A 21,513-nucleotide genomic window follows, 5' to 3' on the forward strand; every position below is an offset into this window, starting at 1 on the left:
AATGACACGCACTACACTGAGTGCGAGGTAATTATGTATGCAGCCCACCTGCTCTGCGAACCGTTCGCCGACCAACTCCTGGGTCCCTGTTCGGGGGCTCCCGGGGCCCCCGGGGCCCCAGCGGTCCCTCCCTAAGCCTCCCGCCCGCGCTCGGAACCGCGGGAGTCCAGCCTTTACCCGACCTCCTCAAGTCCGGAAGGAGGCCCTGTGAACCAATCAGCGCGCAGCCAAGCAGCCAATCAGCGGTCCAGAGAGTTCTTTAGTGCGCCCCGAGATAAAAGCGTAATTTCCGTTCCAGTCCGGCCCTGGCGGAAGTTATCGGCCTGGAGGCGGAAGAGGCGGGGCCGGCGCACTGGTGCTGAAGCTCGCTGCTAGTACCGGTGCCACGTCTGCTGTGTCCGTGACGGGTGGCGGGGGTCGGAGCTGGACACGATGGCGGACTGGTCTCGGGGTGAGCACCGAGAGGGGGACCGAGGCTGTGGGGCTGGTCCAGGACCGCCGTCCTCTTTCGACGGGAGAACCCTGCACGGGGGCGGCGCCGGCGTCTTACTCTAGGCCGAGCCCTGCCGGGCTGCGGCCGGTGGCTCTCGGTGGGGGGGTGGAGGGGGGCAGGCAGGTGTCCCTCCCACCTGACAGGCGGCCCGCGCTTTGCACGGGGTCAGTGAGTCCGAACCTGGAGGGAGTTTGGCTGAGCCAGTAGCCAGGGATAGCAGAGAGAACAAGTAGGTGTCCACCGACTTGTGGGCTTGGACTCCTCAGTTTTCGCTCGGAAGCTGGGTTCTTCTAGTCAAAGATGGATAGGCTGTTGTGACAACTAACAGGATTAAGGAACATAAAATGCTTTATTTAGGGTGTGTACACGCTCATGATTCCTAGGGCTGCATCCCTTCCCTTAGGTGGGTCACCTCAAAGTGAGCTCACCCAGTTACACAGCCTGTCTCTTATGAACTTGGGATAGGGCTGACCTGCTCAAGCAGTCACAAGTGGGCCCTGTCTCTGTAGGTGTCTTACCAAACCAGATTCAACTGGAATGAGAAGGGTCAGTTCACTTCCCAGAAATTTTGATGCCAGTCCTCAGCCTCTATCTTTTCTCACAGCTCAGAGCTCAGGTGCTGTGGAGGAGATTCTAGACCGGGAGAACAAGCGGATGGCCGACAGTCTTGCCTCCAAGGTTACCAGGCTCAAATCGGTCAGTGATGGCCCTTTTCCCTTCTTTCCCCTCCACCTGCTGCCCTGGAGAGTTGGGGTAAGAAGTTAGGAAGAGTCTCAGAGGGGTATCAAGCTGCTTTCCATTTGCCTTGTCTTAGTTTGTGGCTGTGCTTACTTCAGTGCAACCCAAAGTGATACTTGAACCTTTCCCGTCTCTATTGGTACACTGGGTCTGGCAGAGAGATGGGTGAGTTTGGCTGGTCTTGATGGATGGATGGGTACTATGTTCTATGACCATATAATCTCTGTGTCCTCACCAGCTGGCCCTGGACATCGATAGGGATGCTGAAGACCAGAACCAGTACCTGGATGGCATGGTAAGGGTCTATAGTGTGTACAGGTTACAGTTGGCTCTCCCACTCCCACCTGCTCTGAAGTTTTTGCTCTTTGGTGCTGATGTGGGTGGTGGATTAGTCAAGGTGCCACCATATGTGATCCTGCTGGGTCCTTCCTTCAGGACTCGGATTTCACAAGCATGACTGGTCTGCTCACAGGGAGTGTGAAGCGCTTTTCCATGATGACACGGTCTGGGCGAGACAATCGGAAGCTTCTCTGTGGTATGGCCATTGTCCTGATTGTGGCCTTCTTCATCCTCTCCTACCTCTTGTCGAGGGCAAGGACGTGAGCCTGTGGGAGCCACAGGCAGCCAGGGTCTTCCTCACCTGGTATCTTGGGCTCCTGAGGATGTACTTCAGAAATATTCCTTTGCAATGATCATCATGGGCCATGCATTTTCTTCCTGTGTGGTGACGGTCACAATTGCCTCTGACCAGAGCATTTATGTTTTGGAGAAACCAAGGCCCAGCCCTCCAACAGGGCAGAATGAGCTAGATTTGGGCAGAGCAGCTGGGAGTCCTTGAATGTGTTCACTGTGGCCAGCAGCTGTTCGTTCACCCAGCCCTCAGGGCTCTGGTATTTTAATGCTCTTCTGTCCTGTCCTGTCCCTGTCCTGTCTATGCTTGGGTGAGGTTGTGTCTATGATCTGAGGAGCCTGTGACTAACAACAGAAAGAAGGGTCTGTGTCTGTGAACCTCACACAAGCCGTCTTGAGAGTCAGATATGGCAATTTGTGGATGTGGCAGTTCTCACCAAGGTAGCTGAGCAAGTGTTGATCTGCATGGGCCATGAGTCCCCATTTTAAAGCCTGTGCCCTCTGTCCTTGGACATAGGCCCCTAGAAAGAGCAAGACTGTGAATACTAGAATGAACTCTGGGCTTGGCTGGACATTGGTTGGATCACGTGGGCATGTGTATGTCTAGGAAAAGAGGAACGTTGTCTTCAGGACTTAGAATTGGATCATCCCATTGCCAAAGTTGTGTTTATCCCCAGGAGATTAAACACAGAAAATGTCTCATCTACCCTTTTAGAATCAAAGTGTGGGGTGGTCTTCCCTGTGAGGGTCCTCCTTGTAGGGCCTTACTCCACCTGAGAGTACAGCTACACTGTTTGTAGTAGGAACTTTTGCCCCCTGCCCTGCCTCCCACAGCCAATCTCCCCTCATTGTGGAGAGTCCTGAGCCACACTTCTTGTTCCCTACCTCTATAGACTCTCTACCCAACTATTTCTGGCCTTTACTGCCTATTTGACTAGTCCCTTGCTCATACAAATGGAAGTTTTGGGATGGAAGGGCCAGCGGCCTCCGAGAGCCCAGCATGTCTTTTTGTCTTCTTGTAAAAGACATTTTTTTTTCCATTTTTGTGTCAGTTCTGGGGCTAGAACTCAGGGTCTGGGCACTATCCCTTAGCTTTTTCGTTCAAGGCTAACATTCTACCACTTGAGCCACAGCTCCACTTCTGACTTTTTGGGTGCTTAATTGGTGTCTCGTATGCTTTCCTGGTTGGCTGGCTTTGAACCATGATCCTCAGATATCAACCTTCTGAGTAGCTAGGATCACAGGTGTGAGCCACCTGCTCCCAGCTTGTAAAAGACATCTTCAAGGAGTATATCTTGGGACTGGGGATGTGGCCTAGTGGCAAGAGTGCTTGCCTTGTATACATGAAGCCCTGGGTTCAATTCCCCAGCACCACATATATAGAAAACGGCCAGAAGTGGTGCTGTGGCTCAAGTGGTACAGTGCTAGCCTTGAGCAAAAAGAAGCCAGGGACAGTGCTCAGGCCCTGAGTCCAAGGCCCAGGACTGGCAAAAAAAAAAAAAAAGGGGGGGGGTATATATCTTGTAGTTCTGTGCTCTTCTGTCCTTATTCAGAACTGTGTTCCACTCCCCCACCCCTCAGCACTTATTGGCTACCTTGTGATCACACTGAGGTTTGTCCATGCAGAACTACCACCTCCAAGTTCTCGATTGATACAGCCTGTCCTCTCAGTGGGGCATCCCTGCCCTGCTCTAGTCTGCACCCCCAAGACTGTCCCCTACTTCCTTTGTCCAGCAACCCACCTTTCCTCCCACATGCTCACCATAGTCACCTTTTCTCACCTTTTGGCCCTTGTTGGGTCTGGCTGAGCCCATAAACCTCATGAAGGAGTCTACCTTCTGCTTTGACTTCCTCTGGCTCCAGCATAGCTTGCTTACTACCTCTCTCTGTGTCTTATTTCCCTGAAGCCCTGGGCTGGTAAAGCGTGTGCCACTTCCATGGGCATCCCTTTGCACCCTTACCTCTGGATGTCTTTGTGTACCAGAGGTTTTGGCTAGTCCTATGCCTGTCACCAAATGGCAGCAGCTTCCTGTGTTACTGGTCCCTGGTCCTCACTGGTCCCTGCAGGCACTTGGGCGCATCATGATTCACCTCTGCCTCTTCATCTCTCTGTGCAGCATACTGCTAACTCCCTGAGAACATGGCCAAGCTGTGAGACATAAACCAGATCCTGGGACAGTCTTGCCATGCATTGCACCCACAAGATGAGCTTTTGACTAGCACTTTGGGATGGGTTCCGTTGTAGTGGAAATTTTGCTGTCTCTAATAGACCCTCTGTAGCTATGTTCCCTGTGGGTATCCATCTCTGTTCCCTACCTTTTGGTCTCCAGAGCTGTTTGTAGTTCTCTAGCAGTTCTGTTACTTATTCTGTGTTACTCCTGTGAAGGGATGGCAGCCTCCCAGCCACTGGATCAGGCCACTTCCCTGGGTGCTTCTGTGCACCTGGCACTGGATCCAGGGGATAAGTGGGATTCCAGTTTTGTTCCTGACACCAGCAACCACCCCTCCCCCCCCACAAAAAAGACCTTAGAGGCCTGGTGTGAGAGGCCATGAGGACAAGCTGCATCCCATAATCCAAGAACTTGTCAGCAATAAAAACTTGAATAAACAGCTTTATGAAGAAGAAAAGAAAGTGACTTACCCTGTCTTCATTTCTCATATGAGGTACCTGTGTGAGATTCCCACGGAGCTTTGGATGCATTGTTTCCTCACAACACACATATGGGGGTGTCGGGCAATTACATCATATCTTATTATTGATGGTGGTCCAGATTCAAGAGAGGAAGGGGAACAGACCATAGCTCTCAGGAAAGGCCACAGTGTAGGTATAAGCACAGATGAGTCAGAGTTCTGAGGCTCTCAAGCCTCTTGTCATCCTCTGCAGACCCCTGGGGTCCCGAAAAGGCCAGGATGGGACCTCCTATATGGTGACACTGACAATCCATGGGGGAGTTCCTTCTAGGAAAATTTGGCGCTTCCCCAAGACAAACCCTTAAGAATGGAATCTGTGATTTATTTTATAATTTGGACACAGCAGGAAACAAGATTAGCAAATGGGAATACAGTGTAGAAAAAATAATTTGTTAAAACTGTCCAAATAAGTATGCTGTGCTTTGTAGAGCCAGTCCAGCAGTGGCCCAGTTGGTAGAGGATGCTTCCAGTCCATGGCCCAGCTGATCTCCTGTGGGGACCTCTTGTGTGGAACTGGTGGGGTGGGGCTATTCCACATCAACAACCAGGGGTGTCATATAATCCGAGTGCTTGATGCCAAAGGTAACAATGGGAGCACAGGGCTTGGTCAGGGTCACCTGTGAGAGAGAAGCTGTGAGCTGGCAGGGCTGGGCTGCCGTCCCTCCAGAACCTGGGGCCAAGGTGGCCAGGTGTGAAGAGCCTGCTGTGGAGCCTGAGCATGGAGTACTCCGCAATATTAACTGTCACAGTGACTGGAGAAGGGTTGGGGCTCTAGTTCCCACACCTGAAGAGTTGCTTCTGGTGAGTACAGCAATGCACAGGGCAGCCATGAAGGCCCTCCCCCTCCCCACATACCCAGAGTGTGGCCTGTCCTGACCCCCACCCAGCTTCTAGGCTTTGCTTCCTGGACCTTCTCAGGGCTGTGGGCTCCTGGTCCTGGCTTGACAGTCTTGTCCCCTGGGGGCTCCACCCGGGCAGCCATGGTATACTGTGGTGCCTTGAACTTGGTCACTTGTACATCAGTCTGGCGGTATGCTGCAGGACCTGGGGTCTGGGAGGTGAAAGATGACTCAGGTAAGCATGTGTTATCAGAGAGCAGGGGGCAAGTTTGGTAACCTGGTGTCACCAGGGGTGCTTTAGCCTGTCTTTCTCAGCCATAGGTACAATACCCACTGCCCATGAACACCTTTGTGGGATTTAGCTTTCAATTTCAGCACCACTAAGCAGTCACATCCCCAGTGTGCTGCAGTCCACCATACACCCCTTCTGTCAGGCTGTGTCAGTCCCCTTCTAGTTTGGGACACTGTCTTTTCTTGGCTATGAAGGCAATGACCTGGTTCTAGAGAAGCCAGACCCCCCCCCCCGCCCCCTAATTGCTCAGAGCTTACCTTTTCTTTCTGTGTTGTACCTAACACTGCTTTTTGCCCTCCAACCCCTCTGCTTGTTCTCAGCCACAGTAACATCTCCCAAGCTGGTGCCTGGCTCCTCCCCACCACGGCACTCAAAGGATGCAGGGAGCCCTCAGCAGGTGCGTCCTGCATCTCCAGAAGCCCTTGCCTTGTGCAGGTCATCACTGAAGCTGCCCAGTTTGCTGCGGCCTTTGATGGAGAAGGAGGGCTGGGAGACCTTGCCCACAGTGTGTGGCCCCATCACCACCGGGAGCATGTACGCAGCAGGGCCTGTGGGATGGAGGAGGAGCCTCAGTCCACAACAGGGCTCATGAGTGCCTTCTGGGGTTCCCCTCACCCTGCAGCAGTTCCACCATGTAATCTCTTCTACCCCTAGGACCCTCACTACAGTCAGCCATTTGACAGTTGGACCTGTGACAGACCTGGGGTGCTGTCCACTCGGAAGGTCTTGGTCCGTGCTGAGATGGAATGACTGGGTGCCGAGTCAAACACATGCTTGGTAGATTTCTCTGGAAAGTAGTCACCTGAGGGGGGAGAGGAGGTGCAGGAACAGCAAGCGTGCGAGTGCCCCCACTAGGGTACTCACAGAGGGCACCCCGACAACCCTTGAATGAGGCCTCTGGGCCTTCGCATCCTGGTGAGTGGGTTTGATCAGGATGCTGATGACAACACTGACTTGAGGACCGTCTTCAAGCAAAGGGAACAGGGTTTGTTGTGGGCAGGGCTCCTGAACTCTAGGTCAGAGTAGGACTGCAGGGTCTCGGGGTCTGATGCTCTGACCTAGTGCTTAGGTCCAGTGTGGAAGAGTCGGAGCTCTCCACGCTGACCTCCACATGCACACCTTGTTTAGGAGCCTCAAGAGAGGTTACTCACCCGGTCCTGGGGTCAGCACAGTCTTGGTGTGGTAGCGCCCAAGGATGGAGTAGGTGGGGCCAATGTCCTTGCCAGTCCTCAGTATTTTGGGGTTCACACTGTAGCGGGGCCCTGGGGAGCAGTTCTCTGCCAGGAGCATGGGAGCTCCACGGAAGCTGTAGGCAGGTGCCCGCAGCTTGGTAGGTGTGTGCTTCACAAAGCCTGTGAGCATGGTCTCTCTGAGCAGCTGGAGCCAGACATCCCTTCTCCCCATTGAAAGTCAGGGACTGTGCTCCAGACCCACCCCCAGCCTTCACACCCTGCTCCTGGCTCCTTCCTGTATCCTCCCCACCTACTCCGCCCCTAGGCTCTTACCCGTGGTGGGTGGAATCAGGTACTTGGGTCCAGGGCTGCTGTAGAGGGCCATGATGGGTCCCCGGGGGCGGTGGGGCCTCCAAGAGCCTACCCATATCTCTTCCGCCATGGCCGGCTCTGTCCACGGACAAGAGGGTGACCGGGTGCTGGGAGCCCTGGCCCATCTCATTCTGGCCCCCACATTCCTGTCCCTGGTCCTGCTGACGCTCAGGGCAGAGCTGCAGGCTGCAATCACCTCTGGGGGTCTCAAGCAGTTAGGGACTCTGTGAGCTTTCCATACCCTCCCTGGCTAGGAGGAGTTTCAGGCCCTGCAGCATTGTCCCCAAGATGTTGCCCACCCCCTGGCTCTAAGGAGGCCTTAGGCCCCAAAGGTAAGGTCTCTTCTACTTGGAGAACCCTGGGTATGCTTTGGCAGGGAGCTGGTAGGGGAGAGTGGGAGCTGCTTGGCTGGGCTCTGCTTTTGTGGGAAGGGGGCCAGTTGGGAAGCCTTACCTCCTCTGTGCAAGAGTAGACTCAGGACAGCCTGGGACCCAGCCTCTGCACAGGTGGGCTCGTCCCCCTGGCGTCAGTGCCAGGCAGTTCCCAAAAGCAGAGCATGAAAGAAAGGCCTCCCTCTCACCCCAGGGGCTTGGAGAATTGAAAGGGGTCCCTGCCCCTGAGCTCTAGAATGTGGCTGTATAGGACTGGGGGGGGGTTCTAGATCATAGTGTGTATGATGGAGACAATGGCCTCTGTCGAGGGCCCCTCATCAAGCTACACTCTCCAGGGACCTCCCCTAAAGGTACCCCTATCTTTTCCAGGCTTCATCCTCTCTGGAAACCCTCACTTTCTCCAAGACCACCCATCATTCCTATGGGTCTTCTATCTTCTTCAGGCTTCACCCTTCCAGAGACTCCCATGCTCTCCAGGAACCCTTTCCATCTCCAGGGACCCCCTATATTCTACAGATCACATACCCTCCAGATTCTAACTCTCTGTGCTTGGCTAGGATGGCGGGAAGCAACAGGGGAGGAACAGGGCAGAGAGTTCACAGGACCCAGAGCCGGGGGTAGGCAGGGAGTGAATGTAATGGTCCCATTCAGCCATGTCTTCATTAGAATCCAGAGATAATAGAGAAACAGATACAGGAAGTTCTGTCTGGTGGGGATTCTAGTGGTTTAGGATCTGTGTATGTGTGGAACAGGAGTCAGCATTGGGGAGGCTTTCTTCCTGTAGACCACCCTCAAACCCTGCTGGCTTTCAGTATCCCACTGGTTAAGCAAACCCCCCACCTCACATTTTGAGTGTCTTCTTAAACTTGTGGGCTTTCTTCTTGATGTTATTAGGGATTCTCTGGAGACTCAGCCTCAAGTTGGGGTCTCTTTCCTTGGCGATTCTTAAGGAGAGATTGTTCTTAAAGCTCTCGATACCTGTACATCTGCTGCCTGTACTGTTACATGCACTTCTGATGCATGTAACAGAATCATCAGCTCTCATAGGCAGCCCTCAGCACAGGTGGGGGTCCTATCCCTCCAGCCCTGCCCTGGCCATTTCCTCTGCTTGAGCTCCTGGCTCCTGCCCTGGTCTTAGGACTGCAAGTCTTCTTCCTCCTCCCTCCTCAGTGCCTTCCCATGTCCATATGGCTGCCTGTTCATCTTCTGTGCCCTACCCCTGCCTACTTGGGGTCTGCTGGGTCCAGTCTCCTGTTGGGTGTGCTCACTCCTGTGTGTCCCTCTTGGTGGGGTTCCTCCTACATTCTGCTCATTGGTGAATGGTGTGTGTCCTTGGGTGTGTTCTTACATGTCCCTTTTATTTGGGAGACACAGGAATCGTGGCCCAGGCTGCAGGAGGCTTTATTGATTCATGTTGAAGGATGAATTTGCTTGTGGGTAAGCAGCAGAGGGGCAATGTGTCCATGGCTGCTTGTATGGCTGGTCCTGTGCCTATTGGGAACCAGGTCTGTGATCCACTTAGGCACCATCCTCACTGCCCAGCACTTGAACCTGGAAGGCAGATACATGTGATTCAGGAGAGTTAGTATTTGGCAGAAAGCCACAGCTCTGGTAAACATAGTCCTGGGCCCATCTCAGGGGTGTGTTTGTGTGAGAAGACAGTTCTGGGCTATCTTTGTGTGTGTGTGTGTGTGTGTGTGTGAGAGAGAGAGAGAGAGAGAGAGAGAGAGAGAGAGAGAGAGAGACCTGGCCCATCTCAGGGGTGTGTGTGAGAGAGAAGATAGTAGTCTTGGGCCATCTCAGGGGTATATGGGAGAAGACAGGCTGGGGCACACTGCAGCCCATCCACTTCTAGCATTGGGAGGTTGTGCACATGCATGCTACATGAGTGCATTGAGTGTGCATGTGTGTGCGCATGTCTGCAGGACATAGTTCACGAACTAGGGGGATTGGGTCTAAGGGGTCTAGTTTTCTGGCCTGGCTGAAGCACGTCAGAGGGTTGGACTGGGCTCTAGGGTTCTGCCTAGGGACAATGTTCAGGAACCATGCACAGGTGGGTTTAGGAAGGAGTACAGGCCCTGAGGGAATGGAAGCCCAGGCCCCAGTACCAAAAGCTTGACTAGTTCCGCCTTATGCATGGGCTGCAGGCCATCAATGCAGGACTTGAGCTCTGCCAGTGCTTCCTTGGCATCCTCGTTGACATTGTACTTTCCCAAGGGCCCCTCATAGAGCTCCTCTGGGGATCCCACCAGCAAAGTTTGCAGGAAGTCCATGAAAAACTCATTGTCGTCCTCCCCTGTGGCCAGCCCTATATTACAAGGGGAGATGACACCAGGGAAGGGCTATGCACACTCCAAGCCTCCCCCCAAACCTCCCTGAAAGACCCAGCGTCTCATCTCTGCAGATCCCTCCATCATCACTCTAGTTCCAGTTGCTCTGGTTTCCAGTGGTCTTTTCCCTTCCCTGATCTCACTGGCAAAGAAAAGTCAAGCCCCAACACAGCATCATTTCTTCCTGATGTGGAGCTGAAATAAGCTTAGAGGAAGGGGTTGGGTCAGGCTGGATTGATTGAGTTGCAGTAGGTGACATTGGGTTCAGTGGGGATGCTAGGCTGAGCTTAGCTGGGCTTTGGGACTGAGGTAGGCTGGGGTAAGGATTAGGGTCAGCAGAATCCATGTACTTCCAGCTTGCTATTTTTCCTCTTCTTCAATCCCACTGCCTCAGCGGAACATACAGTATTTGTTCTGTGGCCTGTCCCACACACTGTCACATACAGAATCTCCCCTGGTGTCTCATCAGCAGTGCTGAACATTGGAGAGTCTCTGCTTTCTGTGTCTGTGCAAAGACTTACGCATTTCAGTTTCCTAGTGCCCCCCCCCCCCTTCTGATTGTGCTGAAAACACAGCCTCAACTCACCTAAGACGCAGAGCAGGGCAAGGGCCACCAGCAGGAGAGCACCACTCCTCTTCATGGCTAGTCTCAGTAGCTGCTTAGAGGACCCTGGGCTTTTATGTATTAGTTGGTGGCAGCTTGCCCAGGGGCTGGGCTTGACCTGTCCATCAAGACCTGTCAGGCAAGCTGGGTAGACACGTCTAGCTTTTGGTAAAGGAGGTGAGCAGAGTTAACTGAATCAGGATAAACCTAGGGAAGGGAGCCTCTGGGCCTGGTTGGTGAGTAGAATGGAGGGGCAAGAACCAGCCTCTGCAGCCCTGAGGCTGCAGTGAGGGTTTTATGGTGGACCTTTCTCTGTTTACTGTGTTAGATGGCCTTGGGCAGTGTTTGGGGTAGGTCAGGTGTGAGGCCTTCCCACTAGGATGGAATGTCAGTCTGGAGTGGGGCCTGGGCATATGGATGGGAGGGACAGGGCTTCCTAGAATGAGGACCCAGGGTCACTGGAGGCCTGAACTAGGCCACAGCGCCCAGAGAGAACCTGTGAGGCTCTGAGAGGTGACTGGTGGGTTTTGATAGCATACTTGGCTTGCCCCGGTGGCCTAGGCCTTATCCTGTCCTTTGCTGCCCTCTGGTGGCTGATGTCTCTGTGGGAAGACAGTCCTCCTACAAAAGTACTTGTTCCACACTGCCCAGTCCCTGGATATGTTTCCTTCCACACTCAGGTCCACACACTCCTACTGTTAGTGAGTCCCACCATCCCCGCATCCTCATTCAGGACTGTTGCAGCATGGCTCTTGGCATTCCACCACTCGCTTGCCTCCAGCTGGCCCTTAGTATCTCCTGGCCAGACTGTCCAGACCCTGGCTCAGGTGACATTCTAGTCCTGTTCTTGATGACAGTGTTTCAGACTCCCACTTTGATGAATCTTCTCTAACCTCCTTTGCTAGCATAAAATTAATTCCATAGATAATTTTGTGCAGAACTCCAAAACTGAAGAAGATATGTGTAATGAAGTTATCTACAGCAAAATACTGTGGGTGAGGTGTGATCAGGGCAGAGCTGGTCTCACCCATCTTGTGCTGGAGCCTGTCTTGGTAGGTCTATGAGTGCTGGCCTAAGTCTAGATTGATGGTGCAGTATCCCTTGAGGCTGGGTCCAGGCATCTGTGCTTCTGAAACTTTCCGATATATGGAGTTGGCTCTACTAGAGATTGGCCCAGCATTTACACTTTCCATTGTCCTCTACAAGGCACCCTTTGGCATCTGTTAGTGGTATCCAGTTTGCCATTTTTCCTCTTCTTCAATCATACTAGCTCAGCTGAACATCCATTGTTCTATGGCCTGTCCCATGCATTGTCAGCTATAGAATCTCTGCTGGTGTCTCAGCAGTGTGGAGCACTGAAGAATCCCTCTGCTACCTGTGTCTGATTACTCCTCCAGTCTCACTTTTGGTGACATTCCTGTCACACAGCCGAACAATCTCATGCTGTGAACGTTCTTCCCTAATACTTCCCCTCCTGAGAGCTTTTCCTTGCACAATGCTGACACTCTCTCCAAATTCTGTTTTCAGGTACCCAGTCACTTTATGGTTTGCCTGATTGAGTTGTTTGGGATCACTCTTCCTTGACTATGTTATTTCTGGATGCTCAAATTTGTTGGACTACCATTATAATAACCCCTCAGCTTGTTCATACCACTTCTGTGCCCCCTTATTCTGAAAACAAAAAACACCCAACCCCCAAACAAAAACAAACAAAAGACCTAAGGACAACACTAGCTGCCTCTATGGAATTTGACTGGAAACCATCTGGCAATCTCATGTCGTTATTACTTGGGTCCTGCATTACCTTTGCAGATTTCCACAACATGTCCTCACACTCTAAAGATGGCTTCTTATCACACTGCCTATCTATTCTTAGTCTTTGTACTTTGCCTCACTTTTCAAAGCTACAGAAGTTATCAGAAAAAACCTTGCAAACCCACTGTAGCTTTATGATTTTCTTTTTGCCTTCCTATATTAGAAGCATGTTTCCCATTTCCTCAAATCATAAGACATGAACTCCCTTTGTGTATAGGGATTGCCAGTCCTTTTTTCCCCTCTCATCACATTTTTTTCAGTACAAAAATAAAAATTTGAGCCCAGGATAAATGATGAATGATAGACAAGCACTCTAGAACTTGAACCACATCCCGAGCCTTTTTGCTTTTGTATTATTATTAATTATTACTAGAAATAGGGCCTTGCTAACTTTGTCTGGACTGGTCTTGAAATTGTAGTTTTCTTTGACTGCTTCTGGTGTAGCTGGTATTGTCTTCAAACAGAATCATGCCTGGCCTTGTCACCACATTTTATTTCTCCCTAAACAATGCCCTTGTCCCATCTTCTTCCATGTGAATGTTTTTTTGCTTGTGCATTAACAGGGGTGCCTAAAAACCTTCTCATCAACATGTACTTATGCTTCCATACACTCAAGTTCAAGTAAAACAAAAGCCCTCTGTTGACATGGTACTGGGGAGATGACACTTGGAGTTCCTGAAACGTCTGGGTTCAGGGTTTGACTAATAAGTAGCAAAAGGCAGATCAGAGGAAGGAGCTGATATATTTGGGCTCTATTGATTTAAACAAGCTGGGACAACAGTGGCGTGGCTTCTTTTCTCCCAGAAACACAAAACATTAAGTATTATTAACTGAACTCCTCTGATGATATCACATCTAAAAATGCACTAGCAGTTGTTGACAGCTAAGCTCCACATTTCCACTAAATAGGTTATGTCTATCTTCACTAGTTCTATGTAAACTGTCAGAATGAATCAAATAGTGAAAAATTGGAGATTCACTAAAACAAATGAAGGAAATAGCATAGTGTCTTAGGGTAATGGCTCTATTTTCCCTCTCATAGTAGTTTTGCCAACACCAAGTCCAACCTTTAAACCACTTCTATTGGCAATAAAATTCAGCATTGTGGGTACAGTTCAGAGCTAATAGTTTCATTGACAATTAAAATACATTTCTTCTTTCAAATCTCCATCAAATTGTGTGTGTGTGTGTGTGTGTGTGTGTTGTTTGTGATTTGTGTGATTTGAAAGAATTGGTATGTTATAAAAAAAAAAACAACACTGCACTTATCTCATTGCAATGAGAAGGGTTTTGGGAATTGTGTTATATGAGTTGTCTTCTATTTTATTAACCAATTCCTGAGCTGAGCTGTGTTGTACCTGAGCTAGTTTTCTTTTTTCTCTTCTCTTTTCTTCTCTTCCTCTTCCTTTTCCTTCTTTCTTTCCTTCCTTCTTTCCTTCTTTCTTCCTTCCTTCCTTCCTTCCTTCCTTCCTTCCTTCCTTCCTTCCTTCCTTCCTTCCTTCCTTTTCTTCTTTCCTTCCTTCCTTCCTTTCTTCCAGTCCTAGGGCTTGAACTCAGGGCTTGAGCACTGTCCCTGGCTTCTTTTTGCTAACACTATACCTTTTTTGCGGACTTAGTGCCTAGGCCCTATCCCTGAGCTTTATTACTCAAGGCTAGCACTCTACTACTTTGAGCTACAGCAGCACTTCTGGTTTTCTGGTGGTTAATTGGCGATAAGAGTCTCTTTGGACTTTTCCTGCCCATGGCTGGCTTTGAACCACAGTCCTCAGATCTCAGCCTATTGATTAGCTAGTATTACAGGCATGAGCCACCAGACCCTGGCTACCTGAACTATTTTCTATGCCACAGATAACCCAATATTTTCAAACAGTGGCTTTGATGATTCAAGACTTTCAGGCAGACTTCCACAGACATCTCAGTAAGAGTCTAATGGACTTTCTTGCCTGAGCTGGCTTTGAACTGCAATCCTCAGCTCTCAGCCTCCTGATTAGCTAGTATTATAGGCATGAGCCACCAGCACTCAGCATGAGCCACCAGCACTCAGCTTTTAATTTTTTTGGTGTTTGGTCTCAGCAACCTAAAGTTCTGCTGTATAGAAAGGCTGAAGTGCTGTTTATATATGAAATATTGAAAATCTGTTCCTGTCAACTTTTTTTTTCAGTTGTGAACTCAGGGCCTAGGCACTGTCCCTGAACCTCTCTGTGTTCAAGACTAGCTCTCTACCACTTGAGCCACAGCACCGATTCTGGCTCTTTCTGTGATTAATTGAAGATAAGAGTCTCACAGTCTTTTCCTGCCTGGGTTGGCTTTGAACTTTGATCCTCAGATCTCAGCTTCCTGAGTAGCTAAGATTACAGGTGTGAGCCACTGGTGCCCAGATTCCTGTGAACCTTTTTTTTTTTTTTTTTTGGCCATTCCTGGGGCTTGGACTCAGGGCCTGAGCTTCTTCCCGCTCAAGGCTAGCACTCTGCCACCTGAGCCACAGCGCCACTTCTGGCTATTTTCTGTATATGTGGTGCTGGGGAATCGAACCCAGGGCCTCATGTATACGAGGCGAGCACTCTTGCCACTAGGCCATATCCCCAGCCCCTCCTGTGAACCTTTAAGCTTAACATTTCTTTTAAAGATTTCATTACATGTGAAGTCCAGCCTCCATGGAGGGACTAGAAAGGAGCTACAGCTCTTTTGAAGCTTCTTTCCCAAATAATCTTCATTCTTTGTCCTATCTTGTGGTACCATGGAAGACACACAGACAAGGATGTTTATTTTGGATCTGGATCAGTGTGAAAACTTTCTGCCAGGGCTGTCAAGGAGATTGTTTGTTGAAATAAATCACAGGTAAATGTATTACTTTGTACTTCCTGGAGTTAAGGATAAGGTTGCGACATGGGTTGCAGTTTAGGTTAGGGGTTTGGATTATGGGTTGGGGCTGAGTTAAGGGTTAGAGTTGAGTACAGTGGTTAGGAATTTGGGTTCAGATTTATTTTAGAAAAAGAAGAACCAGTGGAATAGTAGGGATGGTGCAGGAGTAAGGAAGCTGGGTGGAGGGGCCAGAGCTTGTGGGCCTGGAAACCCTTGTGGAGATGGGGCTTTGGCCCAGGTCAGTCAGAAGCCTTCTAAGATTTGGGAAGGGAATTTGCACTGGTTAAGATGCTCTCACAGGCCCACTGAGGGAATGCCAGTTTGTCCCAGAGGCAGATCCTTCCAGGGAAGAAGGTCTTCCATCCACTCTGCTGCTTGTGCCATACTTGTGGCAAAGAAACGTGCATGGAGAACTAGGCTTGAGACTTCTCCATTGTTTGTGGTGTGTGTGTGTGTGTGTGTGTGTGTGTGTGTGTGTGTGTGTGTGTGTGTGTGCTGGTCCTGGAGCCAGGGGTCATCCTTGAGCTTTTTTGTGTGTGTTGATCATGGGGCTTGAACTCAGGGCCTGGGTGATTTCCCTGAGCTCTTTTGCTCAAGGCTAGTGCCCTACCACTTCCAGCTACAGTACCACTTCTGGTTTTCTGGTGATTAATTGGAGATAAGAATCTCATGGATTTTCTTGTGTGGGATGGCTTTGAACTGCAATCCTCAGCTCTCAGCCTCCTGATTAGCTAGTATTACTGGCATGAGCCACCAGTACTCAGCTTTTAAATTTTATTTTTTATTGTTACTATAAAGATGATGTACAAAGAGGTTACAGTTGCATAAGGCAGGCAAAGACACCTCTGTCTGCTAACTGCCACACCACAGCCTCAGTATAAGCAGGTCATTACTGAAGTCTTATAGTGAGAAAGTGGAGAGGGGATTCATGCACCTAGGGAAGGACAAGCTGGCTCTCAGAGGTGAACCAGGTCTTGAGCCATTAAGAAAAAGCAGGAAGGAAACCTTTTCCTTCTGACACACCTGTGGATGAATAATGGGTTGGACTAGTCCATTATTCTATTTCTCTGAGAGCTTCCTATACCACCATCTACCCTGTCTGCCTCATCTAAAAGATGTCTCAAATTCACTCCTACCTCTTTCCTTGGGACATTCTTGAATTCAAGAATACCACTACCAAGGGCCTGCATTATGAGCTAGCCTGCCCCTCCCTCAGGGCCATGCCTTCACACCCTGCCGAAGCCTGTCCACAGCCTAAATAGTGACAGTGTCTATGCACACCATCTGTTTTTTCTGGTTATATACCTGTTTTATTTGATGGGTGTGGCTTCTGTCATGTGAAGGGGCAGGAACAGCCCAAGCCAAGTTTGCCCTTGCCCAGGGACACTTGGGCAGGCATGTGGGCTGGGTCATGGCACTAGCCACTATCTTGGCATCATTTACAGTACACACTTGGAGATTTGCCTCCTGCTATGTCCCATTTACCTCTTCCTCATCCCACCACACTGACCTGCCTCTTGGGCAGCTGGAAGGGCCTTTTCTCCTCTAATGTTCATTTTTCTCAGCACAAGAAAGTTAGGTATGAGGAGCAGGCTCTGCAGAACAAGCTGACACTGGTGTTTGTTTTCTTTCCAGCTCCTTGCGGGGCCAACAAGATAGAGCAGTGGTCCAAAATTACTAGGGGCACACACCATCCCTGGGATGAATCAGACTCTGGTCACTGAGTTCCTCATCCTGGGATTCTCAGAAACACCTCACCTGCAACCATTGTTCTTTATTGGTTTCCTCAGCCTTTATGCTGCTGCCCTCTTGAGAAACCTGCTCATCCTGGTGCTCATCAGGGCCAACCCAGCCCTGCAGTGAACATTCTCTGCACCTCTACCATCCTGCCCAAGCTGTATGGATACATGGTGGTCAGGAGGACCATCTCCTATGGAGGATGTATGGCCCAGCTGTTCTTCTTCACATGGTCCATGGGGGCAGAGCTGCTACTCCTCTCTGCTATGGCCCATGACTGCTATGTGGCTATCTGCTGGCCATGTGCATTACAGCACATGGATGAGTCCCCAAGCATGTACACTTCTGGCTGCTGCTGTGTGGGCCACCAGCCTGACCAACACCTGTGTTAACACATGATGTGCCTCATGAGATGCCTGCTATTATGTGGCTCCAGTAGGGTTGAGCACTTCTTCTGTGAGATCCCCCCACTCCTGAAACTCTCCTGTGCTCCCACAGGCCTCAGTGAGGCCATGGCCTTCACTGCAGATGTGACCTTGGCTGTGGGAAACTTCTCTGTGACAGTACTCTCCTGTGGCTTCCTTGTTGCTATCATCCTGTGTATCTGCTCCACAGAGGGCAAGCAGCATGACTTTCTCCACATGCTCAGCTCACCACTGTCATCGACACTTACATCTGTCCTGCATCCAGCTATTCACTGCACAAGGACAAAGTGGTATCTACACCTCTGTGACACCCACCCTGAATGCCCTCATCTACACTCTGAGGAACAAAGACGTCCAAGTTGCACTCAGGAGACTTCTGTCCTGCAGCTGAGCCTACATAGCACCAGCTCCCCTGTTCTGCTGCACTGGGGGCTCTGTGCTGGCAGAAGCAGGTCCTGCTCCAGAGAACACATTCTGTTTAGGGACAGCCATGACATTGCAGATCCTCACTGTGGCAAAGCTCCTTTTATCCCAGGCCATTTAACCCTGTGACCGGGGAATGTCCTGTAGGATCAATAGTGATCCATGAGCCTGAACTCCCAGGGCTACATGAATACTAGATATTATCCAATGTAGGACATCCCTTTCCACAGCCCCCTGCTCTCTGTCTTCCCACAACCCAGGGTTTGTGGCAATAGAGGCCATTGTTTGAATTATAGCCCTCTGCTCTGTCTTTCCTTAACCCAGGGCTTATAGCCATTGGGGCTTTTGCTTGAATTACAGCTGGCAGATGGGCTTGAAGGCTGAGGGAGCGGGAGACCAGGGTTTCAGGAGGACAGATATTTCTGTAAGCACAGTCTCTAAGAATGGTTTGTTTCCAGATTGTGGTGCATTGAAGGTGACATTTTAACATACCTTCACAAATCTACTATGGAGGCATGCTATAGGCATGTGATATGACGAGGGGCTACTTCTTTCTTCCATTCTGTCTAGTGTACAACAGCAGTGCTGACTGGCCACTTCCTGACTACTTGTGGCTCTGGGTGTGTGAAATTAGGCTCTTTGAAATTTCCTCTGATCAGGAATGATCTTGCTATAAAAGCAGAAAATGGCCCTAGGCGAGAAGTGTGGGCCTGTCTTACCTTGAACATAGGTACAAAAGTCCACAATAATTCATTAATTAGGGGCTGGGGATATGGCCTAGTGGCAAGAGTGCTTGCCTTGTATACATGAGGCCCTGGGTTCGATTCCCCAGCACCATATATACAGAAAACGGCCAGAAGTGGCGCTGTGGCTCAAAAAGAAGCCAGGGACAGTGCTCAGGTCCTGAGTTCAAGGCCCAGGACTGGCCAAAAAATAAATAAATAAATGAAATAATTCATTAACTAACCAAACACAACTGTTAGGCTGGTGCTTTCTTGGGATACAAGTTGACCAATATATGAAAAAGGCAGTGGCATATCTAAATTCAGTTTATTCTGGTATTTCAAAACGTTTAACATTGGGGAATGTATAAATGTTATTCACCATGCTCACAACTTAAAGGAAAAATATAAATTCTCTACAACTTTGAGAAGTTATCATCATTAATAGAATTTAACATCAACTGCAAACAAAATTCTTAGTAAATTAGAAATAAAAGAGGACTTATCTAACCTTCAAAAGAATATATCTTCTTGAGTTAGTTGCAGAAAATTATATTTTTGTTGTAAAGACTCCACAACAAATTTCAGTCTATTAGGAAAAATGTAAAAACATTTCATTAAAATAGAAACCAAAGCAACAGTGTGCTGACTGGTATTTATACAGTAAAACAAAAAAAATACATTACTAGGATAAATTGTGGAAAACACAAGATAAAACTCAGGGTTGTCTCAGGATTGTCGACTGACAAACCTTAAAAGAAACCACATAGAAATTATTAGAAATAAGTTTAGTAAGAAACAGCCCCTGGGTCTGTAAACCAAAACCATTTATATTACTATATACAAGTAATAAATATTTGTGAAAATGTAATTCATAAAAAAGTCTGGAAGAAAACCCACTTCTCTAAGAGTAAATATAGATATTGAAAATTGTAAAATGTATTGAAAAGAGTTAAATGGCTTAAATAAATGGCTATGGATACATACCATAGATAAAAGGAGGAATATTTAAAGGTATTTACTTTGAGTCTATGCAACTCCAAATCAAAATCCCAAAAGTGATTTTGAGGAAATTTGTCTTGAAATGTATATGTAACAACAAAGGGCCAGGGCACTTCCAAAAAAATATATGGTGGTAGAACTTGCCATGTTCAATTTCAAGACTTATTATAAATCTTCGTTAATAAAACAGCATGTCATGGGCCCAAGGACTGACTGACTTCTGACAGATTTCCTGTAGGGAAACTTCATCTGTGCATAAGGAGGAACTGAGGACCCTGGATGAGGTATTGGGACATTCATATCTACATAATTATATACACATTATATATATTACATGAAGATCAATTCTACATGGATTCTGGAAATAAATGTAACAAGCAGATAGGCAACTATCTTTCTAATCTTCCTAGGGTACAGAGGAATTGTCAAATTCCCCTCAAAGAGCATGAAACCCATAGTTTAGGCTGGATATTTAGGAATATTTGTTTGAAAGGAAGGAAAGAAGGAAAGAGGGAAGGAAGAAAGGAAGTAGGGAGAGAGGGAGGGAAGGAAGGAAAGAACTTCGGGAGGGAAAGAAGGAAGGAAAGGAGGGAAGGAATGGAAGGAAGGAAAGAACTTAGAGAGGGATGGAAGGGTATAGAAAGATAACCCAAAAGTGGAAAAACTTGTTCATACAAAACTCGGCAGAGGTTATTAGCCAGAATGTACAAAGCATCCCTTAAAATAGAGATTCTCTTCTTTGTTCATAATCAGAGAAATTGAACATAGAACATACTTAAATACTCACTGGATGAAATGTGTAAATACCAAGTGCCGGCGAGGTGGTGGCTTAGTAGGACTTGCTGATACGTGTGCAGATAGCTTGGAATACTTGGGAAATGGAACAGAACGCAAGTATAAGACTTCTAGTTGCTCTCTGAACCAGAGATAGCCTTGCATAGTGCCTTGAGAAGCATGTGTAACAACATTCCCAGAACACTCTTCAATGACAAACATTCAGGACTAGTTTTACAGGGAATGAATAAACATTTATAACTGCAAAACACTGATGTCAGGGGTAGGGAAATGGGAAGGGGGAAGGTAGGGGAAAATGAGGGAAGAGGTAACAAGTTGGATAAGAAATGTACTCACTGCCTTATGTATGAAACTGTATCCCCTCTGTACATCACTCTGACAACAAAGCAATATATATATACCCCACTGATTTCAGTAAACCAGAGCTACATATCTTATCCTGGATACATCTTGAAAAGGTAATAACAGGAAAATGTGCTTCTTTTGGAATGCAAATGTCACAAGATTAATACTGTAAAGAAAGAAGAGCACGTGGAAGATTAGGAACACATTTCAGAATAACCATCAGCTCTGGATGTGATGTTGCTGGATACTGGGCAGCAGATGCTGTTGGAATGTCAATGTTGGGTTAGGAATAGGTTAGGGTTATATTAACATTATGACTTACATGGAAGTCCCATGTCACTCAATACTAAAGACTTAAGGCAGTTGTCCCAAGTTTTTCTCTCATGCTTCCTGCTCTTGGTAGTCAAGCATCCCTGATGTGATGCTTTGCATTTCCCTTTCTCGATGAGTTGAAGCCTATTCAGTGCCTAGGAGGCTGCTTTGTCCATTCTGTATGGCAATTCTTGGCACTGCTTGTAGGAAAACAATGTTGTTTGCTCCCAGAATGTTACACAGTAGCTCAGACTTGGAGGAAGAACTAACTGGCAGATAAGAGAATACGTCACAGAATTTTCAATTCTTTGATGTAGAAAACTTTGTCCCTAGTTCAAACTAGCTAATCCTTTGGATACTGATTTTGTATATTTCATGCTTTTGTTATACTTGGAAAGATTTTGGCTCTGTGAAGGCCACTATTTATAATAAATAATAGTTTTGAGCATTAGATACTGGTTCAATAAATGTTTGGTCTGGATCCTTCTTGTTTCATTAGAAATAGGAGAGTTTACCAAGGCT

The 21,513-nt window shown here is 48.5% G+C and overlaps 3 protein-coding genes across 3 annotated transcripts in view; 1 reads left to right on the forward strand and 2 right to left on the reverse strand.

Annotated features, from left to right (window-relative positions):
* Positions 1-328: 328 nt before the first annotated feature.
* Positions 329-21,513, forward strand: part of Bet1l (Bet1 golgi vesicular membrane trafficking protein like) — a 35,394-nt gene continuing 14,209 nt past the window's right edge. Inside the window, exons 1-4 of the mRNA XM_048360987.1 lie at positions 329-451; positions 1,098-1,189; positions 1,470-1,526; positions 1,667-1,766. Coding sequence (XP_048216944.1) covers positions 433-451; positions 1,098-1,189; positions 1,470-1,526; positions 1,667-1,766 — 268 coding nt within the window. The 5' untranslated portion in view covers positions 329-432. The remainder of the gene's footprint in view (positions 452-1,097; positions 1,190-1,469; positions 1,527-1,666; positions 1,767-21,513) is intronic.
* Positions 4,538-8,606, reverse strand: Odf3 (outer dense fiber of sperm tails 3). Its single transcript, XM_048361000.1, has 6 exons — positions 7,189-8,606; positions 6,835-7,035; positions 6,384-6,485; positions 6,104-6,231; positions 5,463-5,603; positions 4,538-5,169 (listed from the first exon to the last, which is right to left on the reverse strand). Exons 1-6 carry the CDS (start codon positions 7,355-7,357, stop codon positions 5,080-5,082), a joined length of 831 nt encoding a protein of 276 aa, XP_048216957.1. The 5' UTR covers positions 7,358-8,606; the 3' UTR covers positions 4,538-5,079.
* Positions 9,004-10,710, reverse strand: Scgb1c1 (secretoglobin family 1C member 1). The gene is made up of 3 exons (XM_048360998.1): positions 10,536-10,710; positions 9,728-9,927; positions 9,004-9,170 (listed from the first exon to the last, which is right to left on the reverse strand). Exons 1-3 carry the CDS (start codon positions 10,588-10,590, stop codon positions 9,138-9,140), a joined length of 288 nt encoding a protein of 95 aa, XP_048216955.1. The 5' UTR covers positions 10,591-10,710; the 3' UTR covers positions 9,004-9,137.

The sequence above is a fragment of the Perognathus longimembris genome, chromosome 13, assembly GCF_023159225.1.
Source record: "Perognathus longimembris pacificus isolate PPM17 chromosome 13, ASM2315922v1, whole genome shotgun sequence".
NCBI classification, from domain to species: Eukaryota; Metazoa; Chordata; class Mammalia; order Rodentia; family Heteromyidae; genus Perognathus; species Perognathus longimembris.

Coding starts and splice junctions, on each gene's coding strand:
- Odf3 (XM_048361000.1), bottom strand. CDS start 7,357: ATGAGATGGGCCAGGGCTCCCAGCACCCGGTCACCCTCTTGTCCGTGG. Junction 5,604..6,103: donor ATGACCTGCACAAGGCAAGG/GCTTCTGGAGAT, acceptor TTCACCTCCCAG/ACCCCAGGTCCTGCAGCATA. Junction 5,170..5,462: donor GAGCCCACAGCCCTGAGAAG/GTCCAGGAAGCA, acceptor TCTCTCTCACAG/GTGACCCTGACCAAGCCCTG.
- Scgb1c1 (XM_048360998.1), bottom strand. CDS start 10,590: ATGAAGAGGAGTGGTGCTCTCCTGCTGGTGGCCCTTGCCCTGCTCTGC. Junction 9,928..10,535: donor TGCCCTGCTCTGCGTCTTAG/GTGAGTTGAGGC, acceptor CTTGTAATATAG/GGCTGGCCACAGGGGAGGAC. Junction 9,171..9,727: donor CGGAACTAGTCAAGCTTTTG/GTACTGGGGCCT, acceptor TCTGCCTTCCAG/GTTCAAGTGCTGGGCAGTGA.